This window comes from Anoplophora glabripennis, unplaced genomic scaffold (genome assembly GCF_000390285.2).
Source record: "Anoplophora glabripennis isolate ALB-LARVAE unplaced genomic scaffold, Agla_2.0 scaffold111, whole genome shotgun sequence".
Classification (NCBI taxonomy): Eukaryota; Metazoa; Arthropoda; class Insecta; order Coleoptera; family Cerambycidae; genus Anoplophora; species Anoplophora glabripennis.
In genome coordinates, this window is record NW_019416273.1 from 9,134 (window position 1) to 30,603 (window position 21,470).

General features: G+C 32.5%; 2 protein-coding genes across 3 annotated transcripts in view; both read right to left on the reverse strand.

Annotated features, from left to right (window-relative positions):
• Positions 1-979: 979 nt before the first annotated feature.
• Positions 980-3,330, reverse strand: LOC108903932 (zinc finger protein 90-like). Of its 2 annotated transcripts, none has more exons than XM_018706284.1 (4): positions 3,179-3,330; positions 2,846-3,110; positions 2,460-2,697; positions 980-2,394 (listed from the first exon to the last, which is right to left on the reverse strand). In XM_018706284.1, exons 2-4 carry the CDS (start codon positions 2,971-2,973, stop codon positions 1,636-1,638), a joined length of 1,125 nt encoding a protein of 374 aa, XP_018561800.1. In that variant the 5' UTR covers positions 2,974-3,110; positions 3,179-3,330; the 3' UTR covers positions 980-1,635. The 2 variants fall into 2 exon arrangements, with proteins under 2 accessions (XP_018561800.1, XP_018561799.1); XM_018706283.1 differs by having other exon boundaries at positions 3,169-3,330.
• A 3,047-nt stretch (positions 3,331-6,377) lies between these two features.
• Positions 6,378-21,470, reverse strand: part of LOC108903918 (zinc finger protein 721-like) — a 29,987-nt gene continuing 14,894 nt past the window's right edge. Inside the window, exons 5-10 of the mRNA XM_018706265.2 lie at positions 17,350-17,690; positions 15,677-16,846; positions 10,719-10,914; positions 10,352-10,654; positions 8,810-9,159; positions 6,378-8,651 (exon numbers count right to left, since the gene is read on the reverse strand). Coding sequence (XP_018561781.2) covers positions 7,514-8,651; positions 8,810-9,159; positions 10,352-10,654; positions 10,719-10,914; positions 15,677-16,846; positions 17,350-17,690 — 3,498 coding nt within the window. The 3' untranslated portion in view covers positions 6,378-7,513. The remainder of the gene's footprint in view (positions 8,652-8,809; positions 9,160-10,351; positions 10,655-10,718; positions 10,915-15,676; positions 16,847-17,349; positions 17,691-21,470) is intronic.

Consider the following 21,470-nt stretch of genomic DNA (forward strand, 5'->3'; position numbering starts at 1 on the left):
AGTCAATACGGTTTTTCTTGAAAACCATAAAGTTTTTTAAAATTTAAGAGTATAAAACATTTAAAATTAAATTCTGCTGTGAATTAATATTACTTTTTTTCAATTCGGTCAATGGAAAAAAAGTTCTGAACAATTTTAGGAGCGAGTCATCCCCAATGAAACCTTGTAGTGCTTCAATTAACTTTAAATCATAGTCAAAGAATACCAATAATAAACTTAAATCATGTACCAAATTTGGTTCTCCTACGATATTGTTGCAGATATAATTTTTTTTCAAAATTTAGGGCCCCACTTTGGGGGTTAATAACTCCTAAGGCGTGCAACTTTGTATATAGGTAAGTTTGGTTAAATTACAATATTTTGGACACCCCTACATGCACTGCTCTGTGTCGGTTCTTATGCGGTACACCCTTTATAGTAAATGTACGTATTCCTGAGAGACACCTAGACTGGTTGTATCTAATTCCAATGCCAATATACGAGGTATTTTTTTTTTAATTAATTAAATTAAAAATACTGACGAGGATTACTCTTCTTATCAATTGTAGTTGATTACATACTTATTTAAGAATATTTAAATACATAAATCAGGAAATTTAATCCCTAGTGTAGTTTCTTAAATAAATGTCTGTTATAACTTATGATAATTTCAAGAATGGCTAGCTCAAAATATCAAATAGTCGAAAAGTTATATGTAGATTCTAAGCATTACAATTAAAATAGATATATACCTAGTGAATGAATTATATTTTGATAATTATTGTAAAATTGTAATTAGAAGCAGAAAATTGTGAAATTTTACAAATATAAATACTTCAACATGTCGTTTTTATTCAACTCAATTAATTTTTCCTGACGGTCTGACGAACCAATATGAGTTGCCATGATTTCTATTGATCATATGTAAATTTAATAACAACAATAACAAAACTATTTATTTATTTTGGTACGATTTCAGCAAAAAAAAATTAACTCCAGCTTGATTGGTAACAAAAAAAATAATAAAACAATACAGAAAGTAAGAGTGGTAAAAGAATGCATACTATTACACTAATATTAACTTATGAAAATGCATCTACTGTTATATTTCAAGATTTACTTGAATAAAAGTATAAAAATATTAAAATTGCCTTAAGAATATCATATTAGGTTTATTAGACATCTCATCTTTATTTTTATGCTTAACGAATACATTAAAACAGTCCTTATAATAGCTGACACACTTCCAGTCCCAGATGATTTTTATGTATTGCCTGGTGCCTAATTAGATGATGTATGTCTTGTTAGGAAAACACATTCGTTATATTTGTACATTCATATATTGTAGTTAAAGTAGCTCGCAATATATTCCCATAATTGTGCGTGTACGGATTCTCGTGAATTAATCGAAGTTTTCAAATTTTTACATTGGACTTCACAATTCACGTTACAATTCTACATTTGAATTTCAGAAGTGTTTTTGTATATTAATCGATGCGTACATAGATGATTCTTATATTTAGTTTCATAAGTACAAATATCACAGTTGTATAACCGGATTTCAGAATGGGCTTTATGTATTAATTGATGCATTTTTACGTATCTTTTATATTTCTTTTCAAAACTACAGGCATCACATTTGTGCATTTGGACTTCCTAGGGGTGTTTATACTTCAACTCATGATTTTTTAGATAACTCTTCTGTTTAGTTTCATAAGAGCAAGCACCACATTTGTACATTTGGATTTCTGAAACATTTTTGTGTACCAAATGATGCCTTTTTAGATGATTCTTATATTTAGATTCATAATCACACAGATCACACTTAAACATTTGTATCTCCGAAGGATCTTTGTGTATTAATTGATGTCTGTTTAGAATGCTCTGATATACAGTTTTGTAAGAACATGTATCACATCTATACATCTGGATTTCTGAAAGGTCTTTGTGCCGTAACTGATGGAGTGTCAGATGACTCTTACGTTTAGTTTTGTAACTACAATTATCGCACTTGTACATTTGGATTTCCGAAAGGTCTTTGTGCTGTAACAGGTGCAGTTTTAGATTGCTCCTGCGTTTAGTTTTATAACTACACATATAACACATGTACATTCGAATTTCTGAAATATCTTTGTGCATTAACTCATGAGTTTTTAGACAATCCCTATATTTAGTTTCAAAATCACACAAAACACACTTGTACATTTGGATTTCCGAAGGATCTTTGTGCATTAACTGATGTTTATTTAGAGCTCGCTTATATTTAGTATTGTAAGTACATGTGTCACATTTGTACATCTGAATTTCCGAAAGGTCTTTGTGCCGTAGCTGATGCAGTTTTAGATTATTCTTTTGTTTAGTTTCAGAATTACACATATCACACTTGTACATTTGGATTTCCAAAAGATCCTTGTGCTGTAACAGGTAAAATTTTAGAATTAATGGGTTCTGTACATTAGTAAATGCATTTTAAGATTTACCTTAAGCTTAGTTTCATATTTACATTTTTCACATCGGTAGAAGTGCATGTCTAAGGAAGGTTCACACTTTTTAAATCTAGATTTTTCATTATTCATCGATATCATAAAGTTTTCATTAAATTCTGGCTCATATTTAACCGTAGGTTCAACCTTTATTTCTATTTCATCTTCAAAGATATGGCTCCCTTTGTTTTCAATTATTTCATTATCTATTTCTAAGTTGTAGGAAGATAAGTCACTGAAAAATTAAAATTAGAAAAACACAAATCGAAAGAAGCTTTTGAAAATTGGATAAGGAAAAGGAAGGTTTAGGAAATAAATCCAACAAAAAATGGAACAGGAGTGTAATAAATTTTAACATTACTGAATATATTAACATTCCTTACCCATCCTGATCTTCCTCTACCTTTATTTCAATCTCTTCTAATTTAATGTCAGGCTGCTTGGCTACAATTATATATCCCTCCTGCATTTGGTGACTATCTTCTTCCAATTTTATTTCAATTTTTTCCATTTTAATGGAAGACTGTTTATCAATATTTTTATATTTTTCCTGTGCATTAGGGCAGTGCTTTAAAAAAGCACCATGAGTATGAAACGAATTAAAACACAATTCACATAAAACAAAGAATTTCTGGTAGCACCCATGTTCTACAAAAAATATTGGGTTATTCCTTAGTTCATAACACATAAAATTAATCTTAATAACCTAATCTTACCACTTCCAGCAAAACAACTTCTAGCACTTGCCTTATGGATTATTCTATTACTTGGCTTGGCAGTTTGTACCGCTTTTAATATTTAGACACAGACTACAAAATGTATCTTTCACGTATACTCGCTGTATTTTCTATTCTAATCAGAATTTTAATGTTTCTTATCAGGTAAATAATTGTTCCATAACCTCCAGTACAATCCCACAGATTAGTAAAGTAAAATATTTTTGGTTATGGTTATAAAATCAATGGTAAAGTTTTTCTGTACTTGGGCTGCGTTCAGCGAATGGTCGGACTAGTTCGGCATATAGGTTTTTTTCGCGAGTGAAGATGTATGTTGTGGTATGTGTAGTATGAGTGAGTGAAGAGATTTAAACTACCATATGACAACTAAGATCAAAAGAGATGGAAATAGTGACTACAAGTCAGATATTCACCAATCACCAATATTCAGTCGCGAAAAAAAGCCTATAGATTAGATGCTAGTTCGGTCAAACTTCTTTAGTTAAACAATTGGTGAGGTACGTAAGCGTCTCAGGATAACTGATCGCGCCATTATTTTATGGCTAGAAATTGGCCTCAATGATTTGGGATCGAGGGGGATTATCCCTCTTTATCCTGCCTCATCTCGTGTAGGCCTGGACAGCCTTCGTAGGTGGGCCCCAGGATAACTGATCGTGAGCAGTCACAACTCTGATTTCAAATGATAAACCAAGCAAGTTAAACAATTCGCTGAACGGGCTTTTATTAATTGTTCTCCTTTCTCCCATGTTTTGTCTGTTTTGTACACAAAACATAACACAATTTGTGTTTGTAGTTTCATGATCTAAATGTAAAATGTAAATACTGTGTATTTTACTGTCCATAAATTAGTTACAAATCATATTTTCTTATCAATTTGTTACAAGTTGCAATGGCGTAGCTAGGATTTTTGCTTGGGGGGGGCTCAGGGGGCCCAGGGCTGCCGCAAACTCTATGGAGGCCTCTAATAAAAAAAATCCAAGTTTGGGCGGGACATAGCTAATACAATGCGAAATATCACCTTAATGTTAAAAATGTTGCCACCACCGTTCTTGGTGGTGAAAATTCGAAATATTTGGAATTATTCAATTTTCGAGGCTGAAAACATACATAGGTATTGAATTTTCGAAACCGAGAGAGTTGCAGTAACCAAATTTGGATAAGACATATGCAATGCAATGCGAAACATCGCCTTAATATTAAAAATGTTGTCACCGCCGTTCTTGATGGTGAAAATTCTAAATATTTGGAATTATTCAATTTTCATGGCTGAAAACGTACATAGATATTGTATTTTGAAATCGAGAGAGTTGCATTAACCAAATTTGGACAGGACATAGCTAATACAATGCGAAATATCGCCTTAATGTTAAAAATGTTGTCACCGCCGTTCTTGGTGGTTAAAATTCGAAATGTTTGGAATTATTCAATTTTCGTGGCTGAAAACATACATAGGTATTGTATTTTCGAAACCGAGAGAGTTGAGAACTTTTCTGATATTCGATTTTGTATATTGAGCGGCTATATATCTTTTGTTTGTGTTTTTTTTCATTAGCCTATTATATTATTTCATATGTATTCGTTTCAGTTTCAATTATATATTAATTTTTTCGGTCTGGGGTCCGTCTAGACCTCAGCCCGCTTTTACAATAATTTAAAATTTTTGGAAATCTGTGTGGACGCGGGTAAACTGGCGAATTTGTTTCACCAATCAAAAGCTACAACACGCATCACCTGATTCGTTGTGCGAATACTATGCCACAATTTCGAGGTAACAGACGCTTTACTGATGAAGAACTCTTGTATTTACTTGAGAATGATGATAGGGATTTTGAAAATTATGAAATGGTTACTAGACATAGAGGAAATAGATGTCGTAACGGAAGAAAATCAAGTGGAGCATATAATTATCGTTGATCAGCAGATCCAAGCCGAGTTTGAAGCCGTTGCAGAAAGTGTTCCTACAGAATCTCGCAGTTATACTAAAGATTTTTCGAAATATGTGGCAAAAGATGGAAGTGAATGATTGAAGATACCAATAAAGACATAGGCTAAACTACCAAAAACAAATATTCAAAAAACTGCTGGACTGACAACTTATAGCTCTACTATTTCTAACATGCAAGATGCTTTTCTTCTATTTTTTAGTCGTAAGATTATTGACATGATCGTTTGTGGGACAAACAGGAAAGCTGAATATTTTTATAAGGAATGGAATAACAAAAATCCTAACAATCCTAGAAGTTGTATGCCTGTTGAAGGCTATCGAAATCAAAGCTTATATTGGGCTCCTTCTTACATTGGGTCCACTGCATTGTTCAAAAGAATCCATTGATATGCTTTGGTGACAGGATATAGCTTACAACCGTCCCATAGTACCTGCTGCTATGTTAAGAGACACGTACGAAGAAATTACAATGTTCTTACGATTTGATAACTTTCAGACTAGGGAAGTGCGAAAATCAACAGACGAGCTCCGTTTCTTAACCTTTAACTTTGTAGTCTGGACAGTCAATATAACAGAAATAAGAAATTGTATTTTTAATGATTCCTCAAGCACAGCTAAGAAATTTGATATTTCATCACGGGGTCCATTTGGACCCCGGCCCGCCTGATATGAAATTTTATGAGGCCCGTCCCTTGAAGATTAATCTATGGGTAAAGGGCATTATCCATTGGCATCTCTCTCTCTCTCTCTCTCTCTCAAAATATTAATTAGTAACTTTTTCGAAGTTTTGATTATTACCTACTTACTTATAAGTTGTACATCTGGTTTTGTATTAAAAGAAATAAGGTATTATATGATACGATTTACTACTTCCGGAGGATGGTACTTTTTTATATTATATTTAATCCTGTTATTGCACGCGATATCCAAATAAGGGTTGCATTATTCATTTCAGTTTATGTATGAAGGTATATACGACGAATATTCAGAGTAGTATTTCAAATCAATTTCAAACGAAGAAATATTGACCAAATGATTAATGACATTAATAGTCATGGTAGAAGATTGATTTGTAATGAAAAATAAAATTAGTAACTGTTAATAATAAAAATTTTTATTGATAAATTACAATAATGAAACAAAATGTCTAAAAACGTATTTATTCCAAAATATACTTTCTTAAATGAATATTAATCAATTATTCTGTTTGAGAAAATATATTTTTTTCTTGTTTTCTAATATTGATGCGCTTATTATTGACAATTTTTGTTCTGGAGTTTTTAAATAAAGAATAAATATGGGATATTCTCGTCTTGACAATTGCTCTTGTAAATAAAAAGCGAAAATTCAATTTAGTTTTGTTTTTGTCATTTATAATGTCACTTATGAAATTATTGTTTTACTTTGTATATTTTTTACATGAGCAAAATGTTAAATATCTTTCGGTTGAACAATTTCCACCATTCAGAAGTATCTTTTATTTAAATCGAATAAATATTAAGAATTAGCTTCCCAATTTTTTTATTCTAAATTACGTAAATTCCGATAGATTGATTACCTTTATTTTGTAAATGCAGAATAACAATTTTGTTATCAGGTGTTGGACCTATAATTTTATTGCCGACTCGCCGACATTCTGCATGGAAATTAGATTAAAAACTAGGATAATTTTTTTTCTCCTTGTTTTTCTCATTGCAAACGACATGTAAATTTCGTTATATCAGACATACTTGTTTATAAATTTGGTCAAAGGCCATTGGTGCCTGTGTACACAAACATGTAAAGTATTTATGTGCTTTCCTTTCTATTGTTCATGTGTATGTTTAATAATAATAGTAATATTAGTAAACACCTTTATTCTGGTGAAATTTTAGAGAAAAACTGCTACTAACCTCAACCACATTAGTTATAAAAAATAATACAATACAGAAAATAATAGCTGAAAAGTACACTATTACACTTACTAACTTATACAAATGCATCTACCATTATTTCAAAATTTACTCGAGTGACAGTATAAAAAACATTAAAATAGCCTTAAGAACATTACATTAGAGATCGTCTGGTTATTTAACACTCTGCAATAAAATCTTTAACTTCATGCTTAAATGACAGATTAAAAAAAATACTCGCTATAACCATTTGCACACTTACACACAGTTCAAAAAAGTGATTGTGTTTATAACTCAATTAAAAAACACAGTTGTCACATTTATCTGGGTGTGTTTAACATATATATTTTTAAAATAAATAAATAAAATAATATTTGGTTATGTACTGATGGATATTTCCACAATCATGTCGTGGCAGGGGTGTCATGTATTAACTGGTACTTTTTCAATTGCAACATTTCAATTCATAACTGAATGTCACACTCCTACAATTTCCGAAGTGTCTTTGTGTATTAGCTGATGCTTATTTAGACCACTTTTATATTTAGTTCTGTAGGTACAAATATCACATTTGTACATGTGGATTTCAGAAAGATCTTTGTGCATTAACTGATGTGACTTTAGAAGTCTTTTACGTTTAGTTTCAAAACTACAGGCATCACACTTGTACATTTGGACTTCCGAGGGATCTTTGTGCTTTAACTGATGATCTTTTAGATATCTCATCTGTTTAGTTTCATACGGGCAGGCATCGCATTTGTACATTTGGATTTCTGTAACATTTTTGTGCATTAGTTGATGCCTGTTTAAAATACTCTTATATTTAGTTTCATAGGGGCAGGCATCGCATTTGTACATTTGGATTTCTGTAACATTTTTGTGCATTAGTTGATGCCTGTTTAAAATACTCTTATATTTAGTTTCATAGGGGCAGGTATCACAAGTGTACATTTGGATTTCCGAGGGGTCTTTGTGCATTAACCGATGCCTGTTTAGAACACTCTTGTATTTAGTTTTGTAAGCACACGTATCGCACGTGTACATTTCGATTTCTGAAGAGTCTTTGTGCTTCAACTGATGGCTTTTTATACAATTTTTATATTTAGTTTCAAAACCACAAGTATCGCACTTGTACATTCGAACTTCCAAGAGGTCTTTGTGCTGTATCTGATGCACTTTTAGATGACTCTTATATTTAGTTTCATAAGCGCAAGTATCACACTTGTACATGTGGATTTCTGAAGAATCCTTGTGTGCTAACTGATGCCCTTTCAGATTACTCTTACGTTTAGTTTCAAAATTACACATATCACACTTGTACATTTGGATTTTTGAAGGTTCTTCGTGTATCAACTGATGTGTTTTCAGGTCCGTTTCAATCTTAGTTTCATATTTGCATTTGTCACATTGGTGGAATTGCATGTCTAATGAAGGTTCACACTTTTGAAATTTGGACTTTTTGCTATTGCATGTTTGGATATTGCGAACCTGCATCGACACCCTACAGTTTTCATTAAATCCTGCCTCGCATTCATACATATGTTCACTCTTTATTTCTCCCACATCTTTTCCATTTGCAATTGTTTCATCATCTAAGTCGTATAAAGGTGAATTACTGAAAAAATAAAATGAAACACAAATCAAAATAAGAGCTTTTGAAAAATCGATAAAAAAAGCAGATTTCAATGTCATTGTTTAGGAAATAGCTCACTGTCACAATACAAAAAAAGAGTAATAAATTATAAATTAAAAAATATATTGATATTTTCTTACCCATCCTGATCGTCTTCTACTTTTATTTCAATTTCTTCAAATTTAATAGGAGACTGCTTATCACCACTTTCATATTTCTCATGCGTATATTGACCATCTTCCAGTTTTATTTTTGTATCTTCAGACTCTTTATCGGCACTTTTATATATCTCCTGCACATCTCGACGATGGTCTGGGAAATATTCCGGTTCCAGTTTTACTTCAATCTCTTCAGTTTTAATATGAGACTGTTTATCGATATTTTTATATTTTTCCTGTGCATCAAGGCAGTTCTTTATAAAACTACCATGAGTACGAAGTGAATCAAAGCATGATTGACATACAACAGGGTCCCTAGTAGCATTTATTTTCTACAATAAAAAAATGTATTAGTATTAATTCCATTAATCAATTGTTTGTGTTACCCCTTGCCATCAGCCATTGTTGGTACTGGCATATTGGCAACACAGATATGCCTGTATGTATAGTCAATTTAGGTAAATTCGTGGGAAATTCTTAGTTTTAATTATTAATCATCACTTCGCTATGGAGAGAAATGGCGGTTCGAAAGTGAAATGATATACAGAGTTACAACTTTTTAATTGTTCAATACAGGTATCTTTCTTATTTTAACAGGTACAGAAATGCTTAAATGATAAAAAATGTGCAAAGTTTTATGCCGATCAAGGATTCGTTTTTAAATTTAGAAAATTCCGAATAGTTACAAAGAGATTCGAAGGAAACCGATTTTATGCTATTTCTTTTTTGCTTCGTATTTCACATGATTTCTTCAAATTTTTTGGATAAAAATGTGTAGTCTGATATTAAATGATGTGAGGAATCGATTTTGCTGTTAGTTTTAATGTATCCCTAAAAATGTGTGCTGAGCAGTAGTTAACTTTTGTTTTTGTTATGGACGCCATATTGAATTTTTGCCTCAATAGAAGTAATGGGAAATTATTTTTATAACGATGTAAATTAATGAGGTTTTCACAAAAAAATGTTTTTTAGAGATCCGTTAATATTGACAGCAAAAATCGATTCCTCACATCATTTTATATCAGATTACACATTTTTGTCCTAAAATTTAAAAAAACAAGTGAAATACGACTAAAAATAAAATTGTATAAAATCAGATTCCTTCGAATATCTCGGAAATTATTCAGAATTTCCTAAATTTAAAAACGAATCCATGATCGCCATAAAATCCGGTACAATTCTTGCTCATTTAACCATTTCTGTATCTTTTAAAACAAGAAAGATACTGTATTGGACAATTAAAAAGTTGTAACCCTGTACAAATATTTTGTTAAAAAAGGAAAAATATGTTTCCTAGAACTCTAATTACAGGTCTACAGACGTTAGAATTTTGAAAATTTTTTTCTCGAAAACTAGGTTCGTCCGCACATAATTTACTTAAAAACAATTATTTGAAAATAGAGGGATAGTCAAAATTTGAAAAAAAATTGCCTATACCTAACACTTATATAAAATTTCATTTATAGAACAACCCTATTTCGATGCACGAACATTTTCTTAAAAAGTACTTTGAAACATACTTACGAGTTGTGGCATAAACTCATCAATTATGTCACCGCCCACTTCATTTAGTGACACAAATCCACATGTTAACAACTGAATACATAAACGACAAATTTTCTGATTTTCCGATATATCAGTTAACTGAATATTGCCTTTTTCTTTTAGATAAACCTCTTTTAAATCAACCACTGATACTGCACCGGAATTAACATATGAAGAAATAATATCTTCAGTATCCATACATGTCGACTTAAAATTAAAAACGGCGGACAATTTTATGGAACATGCTATACACATTACATGTCTATCTCGCTCCTCCAAGTTCTGAAATATATTTATAATTAGAAATACTAACAGAACTATATCTAGGAATAAAACTTAGTCTTACTAGATTCGGCAAAACAACTTCTAGAACCTCTCTTATCATTTCTCCTATTACTTCGCAATTTGTATAGTTTATTATATTTAGACACAGTCTGCACATTTTTTTAATGTTTACTGGTTGCATTTTCTCTACAAAGCAATCAAGACAAAACAAATTTTCTGCGTAACCATAACCTACAAATAATTCCCGTAACCACAAACTTAGATGAAATCCATAGATTAAATACAGAGAAGACTGCGTCAACGACAAACAGCCAGCGACCCCAAATTCATGGCAAACCTCGAAGGTCCCATAGTTTGGTTATATTTACAAATCTGTTTCCGACCATCATAAATCAACCAGTTGTTTAAAATCGCAGTTTTTTTTAAGTACCAAACGGCCGACAAAAAAATGTATAAGCCTGCTGGAACTTCTAAAATCGACCATTTTTACACCTCATAATACATTGACAAACTACGCGATTTAGATATATTTTTTTGGGGGTTGTGCTGGAAAATCATGGTCTATCCGCTTAAATTCGTTTAGCTGGTCCCTAGATCAAGGATATTAATGAATATTCTTGGCCCTATATAATATACTGAAGTGGCTGACTCGCCTGTACCATGTGATGGACCAACTGTTTAGTAATGTTTCAGTGGTCAGAAAATGTAAGTTTGATAGTCGAAATTCTCATTTTAACATATGTGACGATTATATATGTAGTTTTTCTGTTCTTATTCTCCAGAAGATACGCCATTATTCCATGGCTAGAAATGATTTGGGATCGAGGGGGATTATCCCTCTTTATCCTGCCTCATCTCGTGTAGGCCTGGACAGCCTTCGTCTCCCCTATGCGTCGTCTACCCCGACCGCAAATGCGGCCGGTGTAGGCGCTTTGTGGGACCTCCTTTTGTCCTGGCTGGGCCCCGCCAGCTAGAGCCCTTTCTTCTGGCGCTCTTCTTGCTTCGCCGGCTCGTCTGTGTAAACCCCGGGGGTAGTGTCATGTTTATGTGTGGTATGGTTGGGTAGGGTAGTGCGGCTATGCAGCCTGGGATGCGCTTTGCTAAGGTGGCCCTTAGGCTAGCGCGGGAGGGGAGGGGTAAGGAGGGTATGGGGGGTGTGTATGTGTGTGTGTGTGTGTCGTTGTCTTCGTTTCTTGATCCTGGCTGTCTCTGAAACAGAAAAGGTTAGCGGGCAGGGGGGGAGGGTCATTGGGGTGGTCACCCAGGGTCAAAAAGTTGGTGTCTATGTTTTTTTTTTGTTTGTCGGTCACGTCGGGTACGTAGTCAACGGCTTGCCTGAGGAGGGGATTGTCATGTCTAGCGGCTACGTCAAACCGTTTCTCCGCGTTTTGTCTTATTGTCTGTGTAGCGTTTGTGTATTGTAAGTCTCGTAATATGTCAGTGTTTCTTACGTACCAGGGCGCGTCGGTGGCCGTGCGGAGGGCTATGTTTTCCACAGCCTGTAATGTCTTTAAGTGGCTTTTTGCCGCGTGACCCCACGCCGTGGAGGCGTAGGTTATTAGCTGCGGTTGAAGTACCAACTTGATAAGCGTTCGCTTATTCCTTAAACTGAGGGTGTTTCCACCTTTGAGTAAGGGATAGAGCCTAGCCCTGATGGTCTTCGCACGCGCTACCGTCTCCACGACGTGCGGTTTTTACGTGAGACGCTGGTCCATCGTCACGCCCAGGTATCGTGTTTGTCGATTCCAGGAGATGGGTTCCTGGGATAGCGTCAGTCTGTCGAGATTTTGTGGGATTTTTCGTTTGGTAAAAAGGATAGCCGAACTTTTGTTGGGATTCCCCCCCCCCCCTTCAGAAGATAACATCATACATAAAACAAGTTCGAGAATTCGTTTTACAAAAATTTTAAACTACAATCTACAGCGCCATCTGGTGACTCCTTAATTTTTTTCGTAGTTAATGCATAAAATGACGATGGATGGCAATATTGTCAAAGATTTGTTTATATTCAGGATATTGTTTTCAGAGCTCCACCCTAGATTAGAGACGTATATAGATTTGCAACTTTTGTGCCCCGACTATTTTTTTCACAAATAATTGTGGATCCTAATACGGGCGATTCTTGCATCGCAGGCAATTTTTCGCAATCATTAAATATACAGGGTGTTTCATAATGATGTGCAAATATTTTAAGGTGTTTAAAAAGTAATTTTGGGGGGGGGGTACTTCCAATACATTTTTTGCCCCCCCCCCCTAAGAAAATTTTCAAATCTCAAAATGGACGAAAAAATTAGCGTTCATTTTTTTTATATTAAATATTTAGTTCATATTTGCTTAGTTTTCCCTATCGATAAATGGTGGGGCCCAAATAGCCTTTTTCAAGTGAACTGTATAAAAAAACTAAACTAAACGAACTCACCAAAATGTGATGCAGTTGAGATTTCTTCAGGTCGAGGGCAAAAGGGAAAAAGGGATGCACTCGACTTCTATCTAGGGTTCACTCACAAAACCAATTATACACAATAATTATTATTAATTATTTCCAAAGAAGCAAAATATACAACAAAATGCTATGCGTGCGTGAATCGAACTAACTGCTACTAATTAAAAAAAATAATAAAAAATATTCAACAAAAAACGGTGCCGAACGCCAGCGGTTCGCCAGGATATCTCTTTTACATATACCGGGCGTATTCAATAAAAAAGAATTTTTGCTAAAAGCATGTCAAAAATGACGATCGTTTTTGGCAACTGTTATACTAATTATGTGTACCTAATCGGCAAGGAAAAATAATTTATTTTTATGCTCGTAAACCATTAAGTATATGAAAAACTGGGAAGAGCAAAATTATTTTTCGATCTTGTTAGAATTGGCTAACGCAGGAAAAAGTTGTGGGAGAAATAAAACCAAGGGGTGCTAATTTCTTTCATTCAAAGACATAAACCAGAAAAAAAACTACTAAAAAATTCCATTCAACTAGTTGTTATCGTGTATTAAAATTCAAATTTGTAAGTTTAACCGTGTTCATGAAAAAAAATAAAAGCTCATTTTTTCAGCCAGATTTGAATATATTCTCAGGGGGTGGGGGGAGGTCAAATAAAAAAAATATGTAGGAAGCACCTCCTCTAAAATTACTTTCTAAACACTTCCTTAAAATATTTGTACATCAAGAAACACCCTGTATACCGATATATCCGTGCGTGTGGGTCTAGGGTGTGGACCAGGATAGAAGTAGCGAGAGGTTTTACAGGCAAAATCTTTTTTAATTTGAAATTATTATTTGGGGACGAAGTCCTGCTTGTTGTAAAACTTAAAGTTACAAAAACTGATGATTTGATGTTCTACAGGGTATATTTTATAAGCGAATTTGTAAAATTCTTCATTAATAAAAGTACTTTATTAAGGGAGATTTCTAAGATGTCAAAAAATTCCACTATGAATATTTATTTAGAGTGCAATTTTCTATAAACATGTACAACCAAAATTGATCATGTGCTTTTGAATGGCGGGGAAGTACTAAACTGCATTATAAATGACTCTTTAATGGAATTCATATCTTGGAAAATAAAGGCGTTTTATTAGTGGTAATTATTACAACTGATATAAAACACCATATAGAACACCAAATAAACTAATTTCTCGTATACCTTAGTTTTAGAAGCAATACTCGACCTCAAGCCCCATTCCAAAATTAAAAAATTTTTTGCCCATTACGTTTCTTGTTACATTTGTGTTCAATGAATTAGCCTGCATATCATGTCTTCCAGTTTATTTCAGTTATAAAAACTCAAGCAAAAATGTTCTGATGAGCCGACCTATATTGAGAAACGTTTACGTAAACTTATTTTTGCCAGAATAATGTATAATTTTTGTGTGCTATTATAATTTAAAAAATATATTTGGGCAGAGATCTACAAGCTGCCGAGAGTAGCATATGGGTTATGGGTGTTTGATTTTACTCCTAACATTTTATTCTGGGTCCTCGGACACACAAGTATATCGGAAAAATGTTATTATTTGTTAGTTTACATGAATAAAATAAATATATGGGGGTTTAATAAAACATGCATTTAAAAATAATATTTATTTAAATAAAACAAATACATAATAGACAGCAGTTGTAAATAAAGAATTGTCAGGAAATATTTGTCCGTTAATTAAATATCTTCTTCATTTCATTCATTTTAAATATCATAGGTGTGTAAATGTGAAAATCTTTTACATCTTACGTATCATTATTGAGTTAAGCTGTATGTTTCTAAATAATATTTCCGTCAAAACAAAAATTGATGTTTTGATACACGTTTTTTAATTTTTAACGTAAAATGGTTGTTGTTTAGGCATGTATTAATGAAATTATATTCTTATTAAATTAATTGTAATTACAGGGAAAAAATTCTAAATATTGATTAAGTTCTTGTTTGTTTTAGGTTTTTAATTTATTAATTATAACAATTTTAACAATAAAAGCCTTTTGAAAAAGTTCCTGATCAGGAACGAAACGTCAAAAAATCAATGCTGTTTTTTTATCCTTTTTTAAACCGACTATCACACCAGAACCCAATTCCCAAGAAAATAAATATATTTTAATATTAAACAAAAGGTTCAAGAAGATTTCAACGTTGTAAACAATAACCTTATATTCATGTTTGGCCATTCCAAAAACACCCCAATGCCAAGTTTCATTGAACTATCTTAAAAAATGACGGAGTTATAAAAAATAAATAAATAAAAAACAACAGAAAATCTTTGATGGGCCATAACTTTTTCTGTTTTATACCTAATTATGACTTCCCCTGTATACTGCCTATTGCATATACAAACGCACAAAAAAAAAGAAAAATGTACGCAAAATGCATATGAAAGTACTTGTACTTGTATAATATCGGGCTCCTTATTGTTTATGTATATTTGAATCTTTCTGTCAATTTGTATCATCATTTATCATTCCAAATTGTTTATGTTCATGCTTATCTGATATATTAAAATTTAGTCTTCATAAGTGCTCGAAAAATTACAGTCCCAAAAGATTTTTGTGTACTGACTGGTGTCTAATGAGATTGCGTTTGTGCTTTGTCTGGAAAACACATTTATCACACTTGTACAGTTGCACTGTCAACGGATCCTGGTGTTTGAACATGTGAATCTTTAAGTTCTGTTTATGTTTGGTCTCAAAAACGCACTCGTTACACTTGAATACTTGGATGTTTGAACGTTTATGTATTGACAGATGACATGCAAGATGGCATTTATCACCAATATCACCGTGTGTATCACTTTCCCACATTTGTATTGCGGCAGGGTTCTTAATTAGTTGATGGTTGTTCATTTCGACATGTGCAAATTCTTTGTGTTTCAATTGGTGTGACTTCAGATTGCTTCTAAACTTAGTTCCAAAACGACAAACATCACACTTGTACATTTGAATTTCCGAAGAATCCTTGTGTGATAACTGATGCACTTTTAGATGACTCTTATATTTAGTTTCATACGTACAAGTATCACACTTGTACATTTGAATTTCTGAAACACTTTTGTGCTTTAACCGATGCCTGTTTAGAACAACTTTATACTTAGTTTCAAAACTACACGTACCACAGGTGTACATTTGGATTTCCGACGCGTCTTTGTGCGTTAATTGATGTACTTTTAGGTGATTCTTATATTTAGTTTTATAAACACATGTATCACACTTGTACATTTCGATTTCCAAAGAGTTTATATGCAACAACTGATGCCTTTTCAAATGACTAGTGTATTTAGTTTCATAAGTACAAATATCGCATTTGTACGTTAGGATTCCCGAAGGGTTTTCATGATTTAATTGGTGGGTTTTGAGAAGAAACTTATACTTTGTCCTGAACGGGCACTTATCGCACAAGTAAATTGGCACTTCTGAAAAGTCTTTGTGTGTAATCTGATGCCTCTTCAAGCTCGCCTTAAGTTTTGTTTTATATTTGCATTTATCACATTGGTACAACTGTGTATCTGATGAAGGGTCACAATTCTGAAATGTAAACTTTTCGGTATTGGGTTTTTGGATGTTGTTAACCGACAAGGATGTCGTAAGGCTTTCATTAAATCCCGTTTCACATTTACATTCACTCTTTATTTCTCCCACGTCCTTTGAAAGGTGTCTCTTTTCAATTTCAACTGTTTCTTTATTTAAGTTACATGAACAGGAATCGCTGAAAAATAGTAATGAAATAAACATTAAAAATCAAGTAGGAGTTTTGAGAAATATATTATCTGTTGAAGATCGTATCAATAAAAGATACAAAGCTTGCTTTTTATAAAGTTTGGTGGCTTAGTTTACATAACTCAAAAATACTGTTAGTTTAAAAATCAACAAATTTTATTTTTGAAGCCACAAAGGTGTGTCAGGAATTTATTTACTGCTTTTAAGAGTAGTGTGGCAAAATAACCAAAAAATTTTAAAAAATGACAAATTATTCCAGACAATACAATAGTTATTATGTTGCCGTTATCTAATTAAAGAATGTACTTTTTTGTTTTCAAATTGTAGGTATTGTTAGGTTAAAATTTTCTTTAAAAACTGATTTTTTAATGAAAAATCGATGATTGTAATAAATTGTTTAAATCATCTCAAGACTGGAAAATATACCTCTCTATAAAAAAGAAATCTTGAAAGGGCAGTGCAATAAATTTTAAAATTACAAAAATTCCTTACCACCCGTCCTGACCGCCTTCCTCTACTTTTATTTCAATCTCTTCGGATTTAATATAAACATTCTTGCATTCCTTTTGTTCATCTTGACCATCTTTTTCCAGTTTTATTTCAATCTTTTCAGATTTAAGAGAAGTCTGTTTGTTAATGATTTTATATGTCTCCTGCACATCCTGACCATCTTCCAGTTTTATTTCAAATTCCTTAGATTTAATATAAGGCTGCCCGTAAGCACTTTTATATTTTTCCTGTGCCTCAAGACAGCTCTTTAAAAAACTGCCATGAGTATGAAGGGAATCAAAACATGGTCCGCATATAACAGAGTCATCGGTAGCACTGTTGTTCTAAAATAACAAAATATCAATGTTACGCCATGTTCTGGATAAACGTGGACACTGAAGTGAAACAGGAAGTGACCAATATAAATGCGATCTTTCTAACGCGGGTAAAGCAGATATTTGCGTAAAAATTTAATTTCTTTTAGAGATGTATAAATCTGTAGTCTATAACCGACAATAATTAACAATGGTAAAATAAAATTATTTCTTTAATGTTACAAATTAATTATACATGTTTAAAATTATGTAAAAATTAAAATTTTTGTTATGTGATCTAGAAAGCATTGTGATCGAGAACACAACCTGCTTCTCAGCCATCTGCCGACTATTCTATAATTGCTATACCGACGAGACGGTACCTAATCTAAAGAAACATGTTTGTGGGGAGCCTTAAAACCAAGTCAATTTTGCTGTCCCTAGAGGTCGACTCTTACCAATTATGCTCATGCTGTCAATGTTTATTTGAAATAATTATACAGGATGTTTACAAACCTAGAAAGGATTAGTTAATGGTAGGTAAAATAATAAGTATTTTCATAATCAAAATCCACACAAAGGCGCATAAAATTCGACTTACATACTACATAAAAAAAGATCAATGGTTGTGGTAGTAAATAGAATGTCGTCTGGTTTTTTTGTGCCTTTTCTTCATAGTGAACAGAAAAATTGCTAGTTCAATCTGTCTGTCAGTTCTACTTTAGTTTCTACTACAGGAATGTGCCTTTTATTGTGAAAATTATTGATGAATAAATATTTGTCATTTAAATTTCTAGATTCTTACTATCACCTATAATAAATGGCAATAAATATATTAAAATAGCCCACGGCGGGTTTTATTCATACAAGTTTACTTTGATATAAAAATTAATAGCACTCTTTTATCTGATTTACAGTCACTACTCACTTATTTTTTTTCGCAAAATCTGGAATGCACAATTTAATCTGAAAATAATTTTATATGTCTAATGCGGACTCTAAGGAGACTGCAATAAAAATGATTATATAGTGGACCAGGCTAGGCTCCAAATTCCGGGTCCAAATCGTTCTTACTGCACCTCAATAAAAACAAATGGCTTCTTAAATGTACAGTAGCCGCGTGCTTGCATAGACTTTGGAAATAAAATGTAGGTATGCGACACTTTTATAAGCGCTACTTTATGATCTGCTGGATATCGATGCGACGGGCGCAGAACATATGATATGCACGTGCATGTTTCCGCGGTTCCCCATGCACACATGTTTACCGTACATATCATTCAACTTTATACGTTATATTTATATTAATGAAATTTTATGAATAAATGATGTTTTTCTACAAATTATTTGAAAAGTAACGATTGTAAAAACCGTATTTCACAAAAAAATTGAAAAATTTTTGATATTTTTAATTACGCATTTATAAAAACAAAAAGTGTGTAAAAAGCAAGACTTTATCTGAATGCAAGTTAAGAGCTATTGCCAAGACAATCCAGGTATAGCAGATAAGAACGATTCGGAGCCGGGATTTGGAGCCTAGCCTGGTCCACTATAATCCTTTTTATTGCAGTCTCCTTGGAGTCCGCATTACGGCATATAAAATTATTTTTAGAATAAAAGTAGGAGTAGCGACTATAAATCAGATAAGAGATTAATTTTTATATCAAAGCAAACTTGTATGAAAAAAGTCAAATAATTTTTAGTAATAATAAACATTTTTATACAGGGTGATTCACAAACGTTGACCAAAAATAAAACCTCCTATTCTTAGGCGAATTTTAAGGGCAGTCTTTCGTATAAAGTTTTTTATGGTTCATTAAAAAGATATAGGGTGTGAAACTTAAAAAAACATTTTTAATTTTTTTAAATAATACAAAAACTAGTAAGTGAAGTAATTTGAAATGGGGTAGATGTATTTATGTAAACATTGTCCAAAATCCGAGGCCTTTTCCTAAAATTTTTATGCTCCAGTGGCGGAGATACAGGGTATCGGTGATATATTTTTCTAAATAAAATAGTTCGTCTCTGCTTTATGGTAACAACTATGATATTTTCGGATCCGTGTTTCAATTTTCTACAAATTACTACTGTCTTATGCTTTTCGAGTAAAACTTAAAAAACAAACTGAAAACACACTTCAATATTTTAATAAAATGCGGTTTAAAATTATGTAAATGCTGCAGGCTGCGATAGCAACTTTGACATTCTGGGCAGTTAGAACAAAGAACAAAAAAATAAATTATTCATTAAATCCCTGTTCTACGAACGACCATAAAGTTTAAGTTAGAAAGTTTTTAATGTCCATAGCTGTACATCTAATTTCATTAGATTCAGTTTATTTTAAGGGGCTTATTAATTTTTAAACAGAAAAAGTTTAAAATGGGATAATTTCCTATTTTTCTTGAAAAGACTCACAAAATATTTAACATGCATTTCATGATTTTGTTTGTAAAAAATATGATAATCTTTGTGGAAGTTTGCAGATTAGAATAATTTTTCTAGCAACTGTAAATACATTTACACAACCATAAAAAGCTATGAAACTGAAATTTCAGAGATTTTTCTGAAAAGAGAGCAATGTAATGTAAACTAGCAACGTGGGAACCAGTTCAGATATTGTTCAGCTGTTGACAATTGCTGCATAGTGAATGAGTAGTGCTGCGTGAATGTAGTTCCAAGACATTGCATATAATATTACATCTCAGTAGGCAATGGGGATCCGTGGCAGTCTTCTGGATTGGCTTCGGTCATATTTAACGAATCGTAGACAAAAGGTCACTATTACTAAAAGTGGGATAACCTGCTCTTCGATGTATGTACCAATTACAACTGGGGTTCCTCAGGGGAGTATCCTGGGACCGCTGTTGTTTCTGATTTTTGTAAATGATTTGCCACTACACATTGACGGCACAAAGGGTTATTGTGTCCAGTATGCTGATGATACAACCGTTCTTATTTGTGGGTCAAATTTTAGTGATATACGAGAAAAAATTGTATATGTTTACAATAGAATACTTGATTGGTGCAGTAAAAATAAATTAGTTGTAAATCAGGATAAGACAAAAGTTATGTTATTTAAAACAAGACAAAGCAGCTATATATCTCCGGACAGTTTCAAATTAAGTAACACTATGAGCTGCAAAGTGGAAGAAAATATGAAGTTTCTTGGAATACACTTAGATGACACACTTAGTTGGTCCTTTCATATCGAGTGCATTGAAAAAAGGTTGAATAGTGTATGCTATAGTATTAGGGTGTTGACTAAGTATTTGGATCTCAAAACCCTCAAAGTGATTTATTATGCAAATTTTGAGTCTGTATTCCGATATGGAATAATTTTCTTTGGTCAAAGTATCCACATAAATAGGTTGTTCATTTCTCAAAAAAGAACTTTGAGGTGTTTGTTGAGGCTCGCACAAAGTGTGTCTTGCCGTGGAAGATTTAGGTCAAATGGTTTATTAACAGTTTTTGCCGTATATATCCAAGAAATTTTACTTTTCACTTTTAAAAATAAGAATTTATTTAGGGAATGTTTTCAAACTAACTTTTACTATACTAGAAATACAAATTTAATCTTTCCCATACATCATTTAACATTAACTGAGAAGAATGTTCATTATACTTGCATAAAATTCTATAATAAACTCCCTCAAGAGGTGAAAAATACCCAGAGTTTATCCCAGTACAAAAAATATATACACAAAATGTTATTAAATTTGGAACCATACAGTTTAAATGAATATTTACAAAATTAATGTTTGCTTTAACAGTAATGTATCATTGATCATCCATCTATGTTTTCTTTGTTTT